Source organism: Pholcus phalangioides, unplaced genomic scaffold (assembly GCF_987345545.1).
Source record: "Pholcus phalangioides strain wild (caught in Gottingen) unplaced genomic scaffold, Ppha-v1.0 ptg000009l_1, whole genome shotgun sequence".
NCBI lineage: Eukaryota > Metazoa > Arthropoda > Arachnida > Araneae > Pholcidae > Pholcus > Pholcus phalangioides.
The window spans coordinates 18663068-18682312 of NW_028301602.1; the positions used below are offsets into that span (position 1 = coordinate 18663068).

General features: G+C 34.8%; 1 protein-coding gene across 1 annotated transcript in view; it reads left to right on the plus strand.

The window, feature by feature from the left end:
- Positions 1 to 2468: 2468 nt before the first annotated feature.
- Positions 2469 to 19245, plus strand: part of LOC149082174 (dnaJ homolog subfamily C member 17) — a 28224-nt gene continuing 11447 nt past the window's right edge. Inside the window, exons 1-6 of the mRNA XM_089235692.1 lie at positions 2469 to 2572; positions 6421 to 6487; positions 10968 to 11026; positions 13643 to 13730; positions 14987 to 15066; positions 18958 to 19045. Coding sequence (XP_089091818.1) covers positions 2504 to 2572; positions 6421 to 6487; positions 10968 to 11026; positions 13643 to 13730; positions 14987 to 15066; positions 18958 to 19045 — 451 coding nt within the window. The 5' untranslated portion in view covers positions 2469 to 2503. The remainder of the gene's footprint in view (positions 2573 to 6420; positions 6488 to 10967; positions 11027 to 13642; positions 13731 to 14986; positions 15067 to 18957; positions 19046 to 19245) is intronic.

Sequence of the window (19245 nt, forward strand, 5' to 3'; positions counted from 1 at the left end):
TAAGCACCATAACTGTTTAATGCGTCTTCATGTATTCTAAATGATCTAATAAAGGGGAAAGATAAAAGTTTATCCTTGTATAAGGGGTTTTTATATTTTTAATTTATTTTTGAAAAAGGGGAAGATCACTTTTCACTCTCGACTCGTCATAAGTTTTTAGTTCCGTGCCTTCAATTTATTTTAAAAATCCGATGTATCACATTAATGTCTATGGGAATATGATTAATTAAAATAATATGAAGCTGCAATAAAATACAATTTCATAATTTTTTTCTTTTAACTGTTTATCTTGCCTTTTTGTTTCGTTCATCATTATGATAGATCCGGGACATTTCGAAAGTGTTTCAGGCCCGTGGGCGCTCGTCTTAAGCTTTACATGAGGAATTTTGATTTCTGAATCAATTCTGAGGTGCTCGAGCACTTTCTGACAGGGCCGTAGCTAGGGTTTTTGCCGCCCGGGCAAACATGATTCAGCCGTCCGGGGGGGGCAAACAGCATTTTGCCGCCCCCGTGCCTCAAAGTACTGGAAGTGCTCGAACGTCGTCCGCCACTGTGTATTTATGGTTTTGCTGCCTGTAGGCTGTACAAATTTCGCCACCCTTCTTCCGTTCCACTCTCATATTCTTGAATACGTATTACAGGAAATATTTGCCGCCCAACCGAACTTTCCGCTATGTAGATGTATTGAGAAAAAAATATTAAAAAATAAAAAACTTTTTTTATGAGCCGCGATAAGTCATCTCTCTGGCCTATAGTACTTGAGAAAATAATCTGAGCTGTTTCCCCCCTCCCCACTTCATTTCGTACCTATTACTTTGCTTTTAAAGTGACATGTGTACGAAAATTTGACAAAAACGTTTCGAATTGAATTTGAAATCTAAAATTGTGTCTGTGTTCGAGTTTTTGCCTGGAATGGAGAAATATTTCTACAATATTTTAATATAAACAGCTGAAAGGCATTATATATGCTAATGTTTTGCATATATATAATGTTTTCGCAAAAAAAAGTCAGATTTTTTCAAACATCGCTTGTTCAAGTGTCTTTAAACATTGTGTCTCTCTCAGCACTGAGGTATTACATGCTTTGGCATAATTTTTTTAAAATTAAAATGCCGAGAAGAAATTTTGTGGCAGAAGATATGGGTAAATTTTGGTTATTTTTGTAAAAGGTTCCATGTTGTTGAAGTTAATATTCGAAAACAAATAACAACTAAAATTGTAAAAGCTCTCGTTCAATTGTATAAATATATCCGAAGAATTTGAGGGGGAAAAATCGAGTTCCTATAGTGAATAGTAAATTTTTAAATGATTTTTAAAAACGGGGATGTTTCTCATAGGAAAGCATGGGAAGCCACGGTTTGTTTGGGCTTACTTTGTTCCTTTAATAGAGCAATCACTGGCTTCATCTGGCAACCCAGATTTTCAACGGAGGCGCTGGTCGCGTCACCTCCTGTTATTCTTTCCTCCATGGGATCATGCAGACGACAGAGTAGCTGATGCCAAAGCCATATACTTTATATAGCCGCCCTGATCTGCTGCGCCTCGCTAGGAAAACACAAACGCGTAGCGTGATTATGTAACACGTTTCTGTCGGCGCGAAATAGTCTAATTCGGTTCACGCTGCGCAACAAACCTATTCCTAGGAAAACCCGGCTTTAGCTACAAACATCAAATCCAACAAACGGACCGCCATGTTTGTTGACATAAACATCTGGACGGCTGTGACTGATTTTTAAGAAAATATCATATCTAAAATGTGCTGCTATCTATGATTGGAATCACTAATCCATAGCTTTTCGTTTGCTTTTTGAACAATAGATGGCAGCATAGATTCTGTTTTTTTTTTTTTTTTTTTTGTTTGTGCTTCATTATTGAAGTTCACGAGTTTGCAGATAGACGGCAGCAAAAGCTTCAGTATTCTAACAAGTAGGCTGACCATATTTTCTCGAGAGAAATACGGGACATTGCGTTTCCAAATACGGGACATCGCCAATTTTCGCCAAAAACAACGCCAAAACCAAACAAAGTTGCCAAATATTGTTGAAATTACGGAAAAATCACAATGGCGGGAAGTGATGCAAATTGCAGTGAATTACAATGTATTCCACGAAAGACAAACTTTCAAGGCAAATGTGGGAGATTAATATTCTCATATATAGTTGTAATTATCGTAAAATAATTTATGAGTTGAACAATAATGTCAATCTTTGACTGCAATAAAGAATAAAAATTCAAGTTGGCTTCGTGTAAAATACGGGAAAAACCGGGACACTTTTGCCAAAAAGTCGGGACGGCCAAAAAAACAGAAAATACCGGGACTGTCCCGGGAAATACGGGACGTATGGTCACCCTACTAACAAGGATTTCAAATGTAATCAGCACATTGCTGACCATATTGTGTTTGAATATGTTTGGCTACTTTTCACAGGATGATTTTGGCTAGAACGTTTTTTACTCTTTTGGCAACACTACGGACGCGGTTAACACTAAACAAACAAACAAGATGGAGGACATGACAAAGATTGATGTGTACGAGTTGCTGGGCATTTCTATAAATGCGGATGAGAAGGAGGTGAGTGAGAACATTTTTGTGAATCTTTATTTCATTGATTATCATTATTGAATTATTTGCGTGCCTTCGATTTCCTCTTAATAACGTAAATAATATATTTGTTATTCGCCGTTCATTTACTACAGTATTTGCCCTGCTATATGTTTGATAATAGTAGTAATACAGTCGAATACCGTTATAGCGGAAATCTCGTTTTAACGAACACTTTTCCAATTCCCCAGGTAAGTTTATATAGGAACAATGCAAATACCTGGAATTCCTTTATAACGAAATTTCGGTTTAACGAAATGATTTCTCCGGTCTCGGTGTTCGTTATAACGGGATTCGACTGTAATAGTTGAATATTTTAATTTAAGCGTTGTGTTTCTATAGAACATATATTGATTAATGAGATTTGCATTAAAAGTTAATCATTGAAAAATGGGTTTTTAGTGAATTTATAAACTACCATTTATAAAAGTAAAGTGTGAGTTAATGTGTGTAAATGTTAGACATTAATAATCGAAAGATAAAATATGTACCTATAAATTTTTCTCTCTAAGAAATAATTGAAAATATTTCATTAGTCACGGTGGATGCCACTTGGCTACATTTCTAAATTGCCAAAGGCATCAATTGGCATGTTGCGAAACCAAATCCCATTGGTTATCGTTATCTTTCTTTTTTCCCTTCACTTACGCCAGCCACATTTCTTAGGAGCCAAGCATAGTTTTTGTTCAGGAAAAATGGTCCTTGATGATATTTCTTCAAATTTTCCTGTGTTGCTTGAATGTCAAAAGACTGTCGTGGATTCAGAAAATGTTGTGTCATTTATAGACTCCAAACTATGAGTCCATTTAGCAAAGGTTTATAGATACAATTGATTCCCGTTTTAACGAATATCGTTATAGCAAAAATCTCAATTTAATGGACTTTTCTAATTCCCCCAGATAAGTTTACATAGGAACATAGTAAATAGGAATATATACATAGGAATATAGTAAAAATCTGCAATTCCTTCATAATGAAATTTCGTTTTTACGAAGTGATTTCCCGGTTTTTTCATTATAGCAAGATTTGACTGTAATTCGAACAGCTCTAGTATAATCCCTTTTGGCGATGTGCTGGAGTTTTTTTTATGCGAGAAAATTGCCTGAAAACATGAGAAGTCACCAAGAGTGAAACTGAGTTATTCTTAGGGTTGTCTTTCTTGCCAATGATAAAAGTCACCAACACATTTGCCAAAAAGGGGGGTAACACTGTGGGGTTAATTTTTGGCATATATTTTTTTTGTCAGGTTTCGGACAACATCAAAACAGTCATGTGCTGCCAACATCATCCTTGCTGCTTCAATATAAATGCTATTGGTTGTGCCCATTGAACTAGTGCCTAGTTGAGGTTGAACCTCCCCAGCCGAGATTATAGTGTTGAGTTGTGTGCAGGGAAAAATGTAAAAAAAAACTGCTTCAGAAGAGAATTTTTTTTTTTTAAATCATGATCCTTAAGAAAATCCTTGGAACAGATGCAGTATAATCCAGATCCATTGGTGCCTTTTTTTCGGCACCAAGCACGTCTGACGGCCAGAGGAGAAGTTGTGGAGGCCGTAACTGACTATGGATGCCAAAAAGAAAACAGAGTGGAAAACATAGAACAAAAGCGGAAACCAACAATGATATTACGTGGCCAAAGCCACGTAATATCTGTGTTGGCTGAGGTGGTCGGCTGAAGTTGGTTTTCTGTGGTTCCCAACTTCAAGGCGCAAATGCGAGCCGATCTCCCCGTTAAAAAGTCTCGCCACAGAGAGCAACAGTTCTACAACGGTAAATCATTCAACCATAACACTTCACTCATAGTTAGAAAAACTGGGGGCAGATGACAGCACTACACATAACAAGCATTACACATAAACAAACTTTACGTCAGGTTGCACTACACATACACGCACATTCCCGCATGTACCGATTCGTTGGGGGTTCCGCGGGGGGGGGGGGTGTGCATGTGTGGTGTAGCAGTAGTAGGTAGGGCCTCCAAAAAATGGCTCGGGGATCCATGATGTTCTTAGGTCAGCCACCTCGTTGGGCAATTTGCCTGTTGTGGTGTCGTATTTGTATTTGTATTACAAATAATGGTACAAATAGATATTCTCAGTATGAAAAAAATAAAACCCAGACTCTATTCGAAATAATAAATTGACCCATGCATAAGTTTCTCTGGGTATCCAAACTTTTTAGAAATTCCCTCTTAAATAAACTACGGTCCTTCTAGTTGTAAAAATAAATATTCTTCATAAAAATAAAATAAAAGCCTGGACTCTCTTTGAAAAATAAACCGATCCAGGCACAAGTCACTGGTGATCCCCGTATGACTCCTTGAAATAATAGTAAACTAAAATGATGATAGTCCTTTACTACACTGAAACGGAAGGGCAGAAGTTACAAAAAATAATAAAAATGAATATATCGGGAAAATACAACCTGATGGAAACATAATCGTAGTGAGATAAGACAAAAAACGACAAGTTTAGACAACGGAAAACGAAATGACGCTATTTCAAATACTGTTACACAAAGGGAGATGCCATTTGAATAGCCTGTGCTACTAGTGTCACCTGGAAAGGAAAATCTAAAGAAATGGCATTAACTTTGCACCATAATGCCTGCCTTGACGACTGACTGCACTCTTAGGGATCTGGATTAAACTGCTTTGGCAGTGTCTGGATTATAAACTGAATCTGTACCAAATCCTTTGTACATCTATGCACATACCAATTTACAAATTTGTCATTCTAATTCTGTGAAGATCAACATGCTTTTAAAAGAACAAACAAAAATTAATGATAACATAAAGTTAATAATCCAATGTAGACATTTTTTTATAGAAAAAGAAATACTTCTGTAGTATATTGAGAGTACGCTATCTCCCGTAATTGGCCTTCTAAAGAAACTGCATCTGTTAGCCGGTCTAAAAGATTTTTTTTTTTTACTATGAGAAATACTGACCAAAATACAGTGCAACCTTGGCTAATGATCATTCATCCCAGAATCACGTTCGTGAGCCGAAATGTGATTGCCCATAGGAAAATTTATGTAAAATTATGTGTGATTCATTCCAGGTTCTGCTCAAAGTTTGGAGATAAGTTTTTTTTAAACAGAGGAATTCCATAAAAAAGATAAAAACTGTCTGAAGCAACTAAAATGAAAAGCTAAAAAATTACACAAATGAGAATCTACTGGAAGATGAGAGATATTGAAGATCTTTCCGTTTACGCTCATGTATGCACACACACACAAGACACAACCAACACCAGCATTAGACTAAAAACATAGTAGGGTGGGTAGCAAAGGAACGAATGAAAAGGAAGAGAAGCGAGATAAGAATAAAGCCACAAGCAAGGAACGTTGCACACATAGTGGGGCGTTTGATATAGCAGAGAGTATTGAGCAGAAACTCACAATCGGCTTGGTATTTTAAATTAAAGAATGCTCTACATCTTTAAAATTTCATAATTATAAAAACCAATGCTCAGACATCAGTTTGAGAAAAATTATGTGATATTTTTAAATTTAACTACGAAAATATTCCACTTTTATTTTGTCGCTTTTCTCCCTACATCTTTTCCCTCAGCACTTGAGCGCAAGCACTTCCCAAAAAATCAATTGTATTTTCTACTGAATTTATGGGTAAAAAATTGGGAAAAATGTGTTTTCCCTCAGGTTTCATTATGCTAATCACTTTATACAAAATCTTTGGCACGAGTTCAAATTTGTTCCCACTGGCACATGGGAATCATTGAGCCATCATTTAGGATACTATTTCTAGTGAAATTTACATAATTCATCCGAGTAATGTGTTACCTTTTTTTTCTTTAGATAAAAAGTGCTTACAGGAAGAAGTCGTTGGTATGCCATCCTGATAAGAATCCTGATCCACAAGCTGGTAAGTATTCATGCAAGTACAGTGATACTTTGGCTAACAAAGGTAATTCATTCGAGAATCACATTTATTAGCCAAAACATGATTTTCTATAGGTTTCCATAAAAAAAAATACAGTGAAACCTCGATGTAATCATACTCTGCAGACACCAACAAAAAATATCATTTTAGAGGGATTACATTGCTCAACGCTAATTTTGTTCTCAAAGACATTTCAGTGATTTTTGAATAATTTCGGGATGTCTATTTCAAATCTGGCATTGGTTTTGTCAGATTGGCTCTAGTTTTTGACATGAAGTTAGAATTAAAATTATTGTATACCGTAAGCAGCATACAAATCACATTGAAACTATGCATTATAAATAAATATAGTAAATCATTCGCAAACATATTTCAGTCATTTTGGGGCACTGATTTCAAAACTGTTTCTGGTTTTATCGAATTGGCTCTAGTTTTTCAAGGTAATGCATAGGCCTACTTTCAGCAATGTGATTTGTATGCTGCTTATGTATTACCACTGAAATTTTATTCCCACTTTATCTCAAACTATAGTCAATCTGATAATGACAGATTCGCATTCAGCAGCCCCAATATACCCTAAAACCATTAAAACTTCCTTTAGAACATTAATTATCATTTTTTAGCAGTGTTATCGTTATATAGAGACAGCAGGGCTCCCACTCGTCCTACTTTTCGGTTTTGTCCTACTTTTTTACCAAATCCTATCAACAAAATTTGTGTAATTGATTTTAATTGAGCAGGAAATCATTGATATATTGCCAAATATTACAAATGTTGAAGGATGCAATTAATGATTCTGCCAAAGCAGAAATTTTATCATTTTTATGGTTATTTGGGGGGGGGGGGTGTACCATTTGGTTGATTAATTTTTCATTTGCTTAGTTTGAGGGTTCAACAAAATATAGTAGTCATTAAAAACTTCTGTCTGGGTGGGAAAAATAATTTTGTATTTATTACTTCGTGGTCTTGGACAGTAACTAACATTCAAAATTACTGTGCAAATAGGTGAAACAACAGTTTTCATTTTAAAGCAGTTGGATACATAGGCCAATTCTAGGTTTGGTGATTCTGGTGCTACCCAATACCAATCAGTTGTCTTCTGTATTTTTAAGGCATGAAGAGGCATAAACAATATTTACAATGCTCAGCAAAGAGCTAGAAATGGAAGTGCTTCATTTGTCAAAAATGATTACACTGGCATTGAACAGTAAAATGTGAACAAATCCCTTTAAAAAATGATAGACAACACAGTAAAACAGGTTCACCTTGCCTTATTCACATCGGATCTTGTAATCTACACATTTTGCACTGTGCTTGTGAAAGTGGTCTCGAAGGAGCGTCATTCTTAAAAAACTTACGTCTTCAAAATTTGCCGTGCCTTGTCGAAGAGAGTTGACAAGATCTGCACTTAGGAAGACTCCAAAAAAAGAATGTAATATATATGAGGAGAGACAGCAAAGAATTATCTGTGGTTGCTAGTACACTGTTTTGGCCAAAAATTGGTTTTGTAACCAAGTCATTTATCATTTTGCTTTGGCTTGAGTCAATCTTATAAGAAACTGAAATAGTGCTATGGAAAAAAAGGTAATTCAAAATTAAATTTTTTTTTTAAATTTGAATTATATTTTTATTTTGCAAAATTTTTTTTAGGGATTTTTTTCCATTATGCTATGATTATGTTGTCTAAGGGGGGTTACCCTCCCCCATCCTACTTTTTATTCCTGCGTTTTCCTACTTTTTCTCATTTTTTGAGTGGGAGCCCTGCGAGACAGACAACATTATCACTATGTGTCACAAAATTTTTGTTGTTTCCGACATCTTTTCTAAATGAGTGTTGTTAGTATCACACCAGTAGCCAGAGTGGTGTGGTGGTAAGATGTTCGTCTGCCACAGTGAAGGTTGCTGTCACGGTCCCGGGTTCGAACCAAAGAAAGAATATAGGTATTTTCCCTAACGAACTTGAGGCGACTACCGACAGACAGCACCTTCATTTCCAACCCATCTCATTAATGGCAGTAAATTGCAATATAGCGATATGGCCAGAGTTGGTGTTTGGTAAAGTTAGTATCACCAGAAAATGTGCTTTCAAGCATTTATACTCGATAAAAAATTGTAATAGATATTTATTGATAAAATTGAGTTAGATGCATTGCCCCTTTAAAAGTATTTACTGCATAACACTTTTGCCGCTGTGGTGGGCGAGTGGTTATAGTGACGGACTCGTGATGCGAGGATCCGGGTTCGAACCCCACAGTGGTGGTCGGCTGAAGTTGGTTTTCTGTGGTTCCCAACTTCAAGGCGCAAATGCGAGCCAATCTCCCCATTAAAAAGTCTCGCCACAGAGAGCAACAGGCCTACAACGTTACAAATATTCAATCATTACACTTCACTCACAATTTAAAGTATAGATGGCAGCACTGAAATATCATACACAACACTAGCTACACACTCAGACTGTTAGGTGCACTCACTTTGTTCCAGACTCTGCCACGAAGCTGTGGGCTGGAAGAGATCTCCGCAACGGGATAAGTCCGGTGGCGGAGACCCTGGCGTTCATTCATTGCATAACACTTTTGTGTCTTGCACAGAAAGCAACAATAACAACAATTTCATTTACACTTTTACTGATTGGCTGGTGCAAAATACTGATATTATTAAGCACCCTTGGAAGAACGAAGACAGATGATGAGTTCTAAAATATATTGATGGCGATTCTGAGTGTAGTGTGAGATTTTGAATCTCTTCAAAAATATTGATAGCCTATAGAAATCTAATGCCCGACATGGGTAGGACGTGTAAAAATTCCGCTTGGGTGTGGATTTTTTTTTACCACATACCGAGGTGAGCATGTAAAAAATTCAAGAAGTACAGGGAAAAAATTTAGAGTTATTTAAAATTTTGAGAGGACGTTCAAACAAATAAGAAATGCAAAAATATAAATATATTTCTCATTATTTAAATTATTCAGTAAGTATTTTCATCAATAGATCGCAAAACATTTATTTTGAATGTGGGGTGGGATATTATATAAAAAAAGTGAGATTTTGTTAGGCCACACTGTGAAGAAAAAGTTGTCCGTGTCAGGAATTCCTTGGTGTTGTAGAAAATTTTGAGATTTCATCAAACAAAGGAATAATTTAGTTTTTTTTTTTTTTTTAATGTAGCGCCATGCTCTTAATTTTCTATATTATCTGCATAGTTTTATCAATAGATAGCAGCACATTCGTTTTGAATGCTTGTGAAATATTTGCTCGAAAGGCAATACTAAGCAATGGTTAATTGGGCTTGTAAAATATTGATTCGTGCGTGTGTTTTTTTTTAACCACTTCCCATACAAAAAGCTGGTGATAAATTGAAATGATTTGTTTTAGATGTACAGGTGATAAATGTGGTGGCCTGGTTAGCACGTTAAAAAAAGTAAGAAAGGAAAAGAAATAATTAAAAAAAAGTTAGGGAGGAACAGTACAGAGAGTAGATGATTAAGCCTAAAGAAGTAAAATGCCTCTTGCTTTTTTGCCCTCACCTACAAACTTGTTTTGTAGGGTAGGTTTTTACATGTTCTTTTTTTTACTTTCATGTACAGTCAGGGTTTAAGCTACTGTCACATTTTTCGCAAAATGTGAAAGAAAATCTTAGAATGCGAAAGAAGTAGTAGCCACTTTTGCACAAATGCACACAGAGGTACGAAATGAGTAGACATCCAACCATCAATCATTACCATTTTGCTAAAGCTTTCTCCCTATTTTTGCTTTTTTGCTAAAGGAATTTTTTATCTAGCTTAAACCCTGTGTACAGTATATAATACAAGGATTATTTCTGAGAAGCACGCGTACGTGGAGGGGGAGAAACACTAAACACAGGAGTATAGAAAGATTTTTAAAAAAAAGTGCTGCTCACTTGTTCTTGTACAAATCGCTGATAGAAATAAATATTCATACATCTCTACAAAGATGGTAAATTGGGGGGTGCCTTGGAGAACGAGGAAGAATTCACACACACACAACTTTGTTTCATAGGGTTGGAATAAGTTTTGCATTGAGGAAAAAAACAAGTCAGCTTGAATGAATTCATTCCTCTGGCATTTTCACGCAATATTATGTCCCTACCGCAAGGAGTCCCCCATCGAGGGGTTAGTGCACCAACCTCTCGATGAGTATAAAAAAGAAGCCTGCCGTTTGGATTCTGCAGTAAATTGTAGGTCCCGGTCTAATTAGCCCTCGTGTGCAGAAAATGACCGTGGTGCGACAAAAATGATCAAATATTATGTCCCTGATCGTAAAGAGGTTAAAATACATGCCCGACCTGGCTTGTAAATTTTTTTAGATTTTTCCAGCCTTGGTGGAGGATATCTTTGTCATATATATATCTAGAGTAGTTTAACATTAGTGAGGTTTCATTGTACTAGAATATAAGATTTTTTTTTTTTTTTATTCAATATTAATGTTGGCTTTTTTTCCCCCAGCTCAGCAGTTTATGCAGCTGACAAGAGCACTCCAACTACTAACTGACACTGCAGCTAAGGTATGCCTTTTTTCCTCCTATATAAGTGTCCCTCGCTTTATGTAATTGATTGATTTCACAAAATCATGCAAAGTTAGATAACTTTAGCATTTGTGAGATAGGGAGGAGTTAGATATGAGGAGTTGATGTAGAAAGATGTGAAAAAAATTAAACTTAATTCTCAGCAGCAAGATAAATTTTATTTAATCAGTTGCTCTCTCAAGTGGTGGAAATCTTGCAATTGTAGGAGCAATGCAATGTCATGGGCATTGCATGTAATTTCCTCAGCTGGGTTTGCAACACTTTGTTGTGGTTGATTAACTGACTAAAGTTTTTATTTGCCTTTGCCACTGACCTCCAGTAAGAGTCAAGTTGAAATTTTGATCTGATTTACAGCGGGAATCCAGTCACAGTTGATTTTCATTCTTTTTTTTGGTGAAGCAATTTGAGGGTGGTTCTTGATCAAGGGCATGCTTTGGTACAATTGATTTGACAACCTGTTTAATCCACTATTTTATGTTCTCAGATTCTAGCTGATGCAGATCTTCTTGTGGTGCCATGAACTTTCCCACAAATATGAGGGATGTGATGCACCACGTCTATTGTAAAATGTTGTACTGATCTCTCTTGTTGAAAGTATTTGCTTACTTTTCCTGGTTTGTTATGGATTTGTCTAGATTTAAAATTTCTTCATAGTTGTCAGATTCTGTCGTGCCATGAGACGTGAAAGGTAGAAATGCTCTTTTTTGTCATGTGATTTTTGTACAATATTGTTTGAATGTATGGACTTTCATTATTTTTATTGGGGGTATTGCAGTTAATCTGGAAGGCCTTTCTAAAATGTTTTTTCTCATTAAAAACTTCTCAGTCTCACAAATATCTTGAGCTTTTCCATTAGAACTTTGATTATATCTTGTTTCTGGGCAGTGTGATGGTTATGATATCAATATAATATTTACCTCTATCCATTGTTTTGTCAAGAATCACAAGAATTTTACTGTGACTGGAAAATAAAGAGACCCTTCTTTTTCTCTAGCATTACAAATTTGATATCTGGGTATGTCATTCAGCTGATTAAGATGCATGACAAAAAATGAATGAACCAGAGAACTTCGCCACAGAACTCACCTTATTGCCAAGATCTCTTTTGGCCAGAATACTTCATTTTGAGTCCAAAAAAAAATCAAACATACAAAATTTTTACAATATATTTTTCCCGGACACTCTAAAGCACAATGTTTTGCATTTTTCTGCAGCTAGGCCTTGGCTGACTGGAAATATTCTGCTGTAGAAATTCCCATAATAGTATTTAAAACACTTTTCTGAAAATTCTTCCAAATTGTTCTGCAGTAGCACTGATTGTTCTGCGACATATGCAGCAGATTTTGGCATATTGTGCTTTGAAGCTCAGACAATTGGGTACTGTCGCAATTAACAGATTTTGTGGTGATAACAGCTTACTTTGGTGGTTGGGAGTTATTGGAGAAAAGTTTGAGTTTTGTTAAGACTTGACTAAAGATATAAAATCGAATAAAGAATAATCTTAATAAGGAATTTCTATTATAAATAACTTGAGAATATTCTTATAAGTTCTTGATGAGAATATTCTCCTGCCTGCTAACAGTTTATATTAAGATATTTAAAAAATATTTCTAGTACAGGTAAAACAAAAACTTGGACACAGGTAGACACAGAAAATTTCATAGTACACTGACGGAAAATGAAATCCCAACACCAAGAAGAAATTGTACTGGATAAACCAAAATTAGGAAAGACATTTGCGCATACCACTCTTGCTCTGCAACATTGCATTCACATGTGTGGCATCTTTTGAATGTGCAAATGTGTCTCCTAATTTTGGTTTATCCATTACAATTTCTTCTTGGTGTTGGGATTTCATTTTCCGTCAGTGTATTTGAAAATTGAAAAATTTTAAGTGATTTTTGCAAAATTTGCATGCGCCAACCCCCTTACTTGATTTGTTTGACTAAACTGATTAGATGTCTTGTAATTTATGTTGGATGAGTGGCCGTATTTAAAAATTTTTGAATCAGTATTTTAATCAAATTTTTTTGGCATGGAAAAATAGAAGTTTATTTAATGAAACTGATGATTTTAGTTTTTAAATTGAGTTGGATGGAACTCCTCTACCTCCCCCCCCCCCCCCCAACCACCACCACCACCACCAAGTAACATTTGGAAATTGAGAGGTTTATAAGAGAACATGTAACAGTATGATGGAAAGTAGGTTCAAAATCAGTGACTAACTAACCTAAAATAACAGATTTTCTAACAAAAACTACAAGATCAAAGAGAAAAAATTTCAGGATTTGATGAATATGCCTATTAAATTGCTTCGAGCTGCTGGCTTCAATTTCTTAATCTATTCTTATATTGATACTATACAAAAAGAGAACTGTTAATCAAAATTTGATCAATTTAAATTTTCTGATTAACAAGTTAAAAATGTGAATTGATTCCTGACCATAACTATGGCTTTAATGATGACAGCTCAAGCTGTATATGAAATGTTCAATTCTTTTCAATATTCAATTTAAGTTCAATATTCAGTTCTAAGTGGAACGCTTGTGTTATAAACTGGGAAGACATTCAAAAATCAAATTCATTCATTTTTAGGCTGCCTATGATAAAATTCTTGATGCGAGGAAGAAATCTCAAATAAGAAACAGGGAACTTGACAGCAAAAGAAAGAAGTTCAAAGAAGGTGATGTACATAAATGAACTTTGCATACATATTATAGTGAAATTTATTTGTAACGATGGGAGAAAAGTATCATTATATAAGATTTATTGTTACAGATGGAATAACATTTTGAGAAGCATTTCAGAACCAGGGAGTAATAGTGTTATATAGGTGATTATTGTTGTAAAGCAGTGTTTGAAATCAGTGGTGGTCCTCTGGTCCAAGACCACTGATTGAACAATCGGACCACAGAAAAAAAAAAATTATGGTTGTCCATAGGACCAGTAGCGAAAAACTTTGTGCCCCTTCCCGCTGGGATACATTGATAGTGGAAGAATCTCCTACAGTAGAATCAGTCATCCATAGTGGATTTTTTATGGCTCCTTGCACCCCCTTGGTAGTATATCACTCTTCCAAATGCTAATATATTTGGGAAAATTAATAATTATTATTTAGAGCAGATTTTGTTTCTGGCCTGTCATGATGTATATAGAAATGTCCTCTCCACTTGTTAATGCAAGATTCATTGAAAGACTGGTTATTTGTGGAGATGTGTGTGCGTGTGAAGATTACAAGGAAGAAAATTCATCACTGCCCTTAGTCCCTGTGGGAGCAGTGATGAATTTTCTTCCTTGTAATCTTCATCTCCACAAATAACCAGTCTTTCAATGAATCTTGCAGTCATGATGTCTGTGGACTAGTAGGTTCTTGCATTCACTGGTTCCCACAGACACCCAGTGAATTCTATTTTTCAATTCTAACACTGTAGAGGATATCATTATACGGGATTATCACTGCAGTACGTGCTAATTATTTTAAACCAGTGATATATGTTATGTTTATGTCAGGCTTTTCTTTGGCATTTGCCATTTTTACTTGTGATTTTTCATGTAAAGTGTTTTGCTCAATATAAATTATTTATATTTCACAGAACTTTTCTGCAAGAGATGTGTTAAAGGGAATCTATCAAATTAAATCACCAACTTCATTGCAAAAAATTGTTTTCAAATCATTCTAATGAAAAATTAAATCCCAACAATGGGGGGGGGATTATGTTGAGTGTGAGTGATAAATGAAATAAAATATATTAAAATCAAAGTTAATGTTTCATTAATATTACTTAAATTAAATTTGAAATTATAATAATTTAATGTTTTATTCCTTTTTTTATACATTTGTACTTGCACAAAATTGAGTTATAAACAACAAATGTTTTTTATGTATCTTGTGTTACTGTGGCATTAATGTTTTTTTTTCTTGCTGTTTCTAATGAACAGACCTTGAAGCTAGAGAAAAAGCTGCTAGTAAGAATCAAAGTGACGATCTTAAGTGTTCTGAAAAGGAACTGAAGGAGAGGGTATGTATCTTTCATCTTTCCTTCAGTACATTAATGCATTTGCTGTTGATGGCGTTATCATTCCATATCTGTGTTGAAATAAGCAATCATTGAGTATTTATTTGAATTGAGAACACAGTCTTGATCATGAAATAATTTCTTTACATTACCTACATGCCAACTGGTATACGTCTATAATGAAAGTTATGGGAATTTCTTTTAATTGTCGGATAAAGTTAGCATCAGAAATTCAAGATCAAAGTCATCAGATGAAGCAGTCATTAGATCTTTTAAAAACTCTTGTTAATGACATATTTTTCTGTTCATTCTATAATGTGCTGTGAAAAAAAATAGATGCAGGAATTAGATACAATTAGCTGAAATTATAAACATAATCACATTTTCATTTTTTTTCACATATGAAAAGATAGATATGTTATCTGAAGTAAACTAAGGCATGTTTATACAGTGTGCACAGGTAACAGGGTGTATGGTATTTTACTGGCAAATTGTCGATCCTAGAGGTATACTTCCAGTTAGAAAAAGTATCCAAATAACATGTAGTACTTAGATATTCCATTTATGTTGCAAGGGTTTGTGTAGTTATTAAAATAAAAATGCTAACTTTTAAGTGGACAGTAATAAAAGGACCCAATCTATATAATCCCAAAATCTGGTGCCAAAAAAAGAAAAAAAAATCTACATTTCTAATTGCAGTATTCGCTTAGAATTTGAGAAACGGAAAAAAAGAGCATTAAATGCAGGAAAATCATTTTACCCGCATTCAATGCTGTTTTTTCCAACCTCCCTCTGCTTTTTGAATTTGAATATATCAGATTATTATATTATTATATATTCATTTTTTTAACAACTCAACAACCCCTTGCAACATGAAAGACATATATGAGTACTACACGTTATTAGAATACTTTTTTTTTTATTTGGAAGTATGCCTTTAGGATCAATGGTACACCAGTAAGATGTTATGCACCCTGTATAATTCATATTGATCAAAACTTTATAATATTTCAAGACTGTTATCAGCTGCATGCAAGATAGAATCTAGTTGAGTTCACTTAACTTACGCTGCTTGAATTAAATCACCTTTGCCAATTATTACTTTTAGTTAAAATAAAAAGCTCCTCAGAGGCTATCATACTTTAAAGTTTTCAGTCAACATTTTCCTTGTGGTGAACATTTTTAGATATAATTAAGTAATGAATTTTTCCATTTCAATAGTTTGGATTTAAAGGTATCAGATTCTTTTCTTTCAAATGTATTTTTAACAAAAATTCACAAATCCTTTCAGAACAAAAATAATGAGATCAACCCATCATATCCTGTATTGTGTTTGTAGCTTCTACCGTTCCTTGGCGGTGCTGGCCAATGATGCGTGATTCGTGCATCAAAATTAAATTTTTACTTCCCCAATTTCATTGGGGAGTGAGAATACTCCCTCAAAATTTAATTATTTTCTTAGTACAGTCATTTCTCCCAGATTTTAAAAATATCCCTCTTTTCACAAAAATGGCCCTTAAAATTTTAGAGTGGAATGAATTATTCTTCAAAATTATATTTCTGGATAACACTGATGGGTTAGGTAGCCACGGTCGATAAGATACTCACCTAAAGTACCAAAAGATGTTTAGAGGTGCTGCAAGTTCAATACCCAGTTCATCCTTGCTGGAAAACTTTTCTGACGCAGGGGTACTACAGAAACGGCAACATGACCACAGAAAAAGATTGCTACTGCAGGAAGTCCCACACCGAGGGGTTAGCGCACCAAACCTCTTGGTGAGCATTAAAAAAAGACTACGCCATCTGGAATCAGCAATAAATTGTAGGTCCCAGTCTAATTAGCCCTTGTGTGCAGAAAATGGCCATGGTGCGACAAAAGTGATCAAAGGATTGCTTGGTCTTTTTCAGCGCTACATACCACGCCAACTTGGTTACATCACTCAGTGGTAATATCAGCCTTTACTCCTATGCAGGGAACTGGTCTGTCTCAAAAAATTTTGATTCATCCCAGCCCCAAGTGTCGATACTGTCCACTTTGGAAATCACTGATTAAAAGCAGTATCAGAGTACTTGAAAGAATACAGACCTGCCAACTCTCCGGATTTGGTCATCAGATTTTTTAACGTATTCAGGGTTTCCGGATTTTAATTACATATTGTCGGGTTTGATGAAGAAGAAAAAAAAGAAAAATTTGAAAAACCAAATTATTTTTGGGGTTAAATAATCAAAATTCTATTAAATAATCAAAATATTCTGTGTATATAGATCTTGGAACAAGTTATTTTTTTTGTACAGGAATCATCGATATATTCAAACTTTAATTACGATACCAGAATAGGAGGCACTTATGACAACATATCATAAAATGCTGTGCCCAGGGTACCTTCATAGCAATATTTTTCCGTATGGTCACAAAATTTTGAAGCGTGTTCATAGCCATTCAAACCTATGAACATAACGTGCCTTGTGTGTGTGGAAGCTTTTATTTGTAGATGCATCTGATAGCTCTGCATAATTCAGTTGGAAGCTTTTTTGCTATGTGTTTGAGAACACGATGGGTGGTCAAAAATATTGGTGTGTTTTCAAGAGTAATCAAATCAAGGAAGGGCCAGCAGTTTGCCGCCTTCTGCGTTTGTAAATGTGATTTTTCTGTTGCACACAAAGGCAAAGCAGATGTCATAAAACACATTTGTGCACAGAAACATGTGGACAGTTGTAAGATTGCGGAAAGTAACAAAAAATTAAATTTTGCTCAAAGCAGTTCCGTTTCTGACGCCGTTATCCATGCGAAGTGTTTACATCATTCATCGTGGAACAATAACTGAAAATCACAAACACTTTCCTCAAATTTCGGGAGATTTCATTAAAGGGGGAATAAAATGTACTCATGTAGATTACAGGAAATTTTTGGTTCTCAAAGTAGCAAAATGCCAGTGTGCAACTTATTGCAGTAAACTATGTACTTTTGTTCTTGAGTATACATATTTTTATGAAATTTCACTATCTGGAAACATTTTCTTAAAAAGCATGCTGCACACAAATAATGATAAACAGGCTAATATAGCCACACCACTCCAAAAGTGGAAACCGTGAGAAAACATCATGCTACCAAAATATTAGAAATTTTAATCTCAGTTCCAGAGATGCCATTAATGTAGAAAGAATTAATTTAAAGATTCAGAGATAGCCTGTGTGAGTATAAAAACCAATTTTTTTTCTACAAAAATGTAACCAACTTTGCATTCCTCTATATTTCATTATTGGTGAATAAAGTCTGCATATGCAAATTATACAATGACATTTTTCCTCCAAGTAGTGAAATTCATACCTGCAGATCATGTTGTCTATGGATTATAAACCGGAAAATTATGCATATTATTCTGCAGTATTATAAAAGGCATCCTGTAATTATTTTAGATGTGGAACTTTGCCAGAGGTATTGGGCACTATGCCCATTTTCATCAATATCGAGATGACATTATTAATTTGCAATACTTTTGTTACACTACATGTAGATGTAGGACATAAAGTCCTTTTTCAACGAATAACAGATACTCTATGAAACAAGCCAGCTTTCTAAAAAGACGTACTAAAAAAGTCTTTTTACAGCTTTTCTGTTAAATTTCTCTTTTGTGACATGATGCCCTTTACTTCTGGCATACAGGTATGTAAATGTTTTTTTTCAAGTATTCAAGCATTATTTGATGTTTTTGTTTTAAGAGCGAGTCAATAGAAAAATAACTTGAACAGTAATGCCGATTTAGATGTATGAATTTCAATAAATCACGTCAAATGTTTCGTCTGTATTTTCTATTACTATAAATATGCTGATTTTTTTCCTAGGTAAATAATAGAAATAAAATTATCACACTTCCTTATTTTTTTACATTATAGATCAAATTGCTTAGCAGGGAAACTGAACAATTGATCGAAGACGAGTTGAATCGTATTAGGGCAGAGTTGAATGAACTTGGCACAAGGAGTATGTTAGCTTTGAATATTCTCACTTCAGTTTTTTTTGGATCATTTTTGTGGTCAATAAACTTAGCTTTAATGAATGTATATTTGCACTGCTTTTTCACTTAACTTTGAAAGTTATTGATTCAATTTTCAGTGTGTAAATTCTTCTTTCTCGCTAACTTGCATAGTTTAAAAAAATTGGTCAATATAAACTGTTAATTC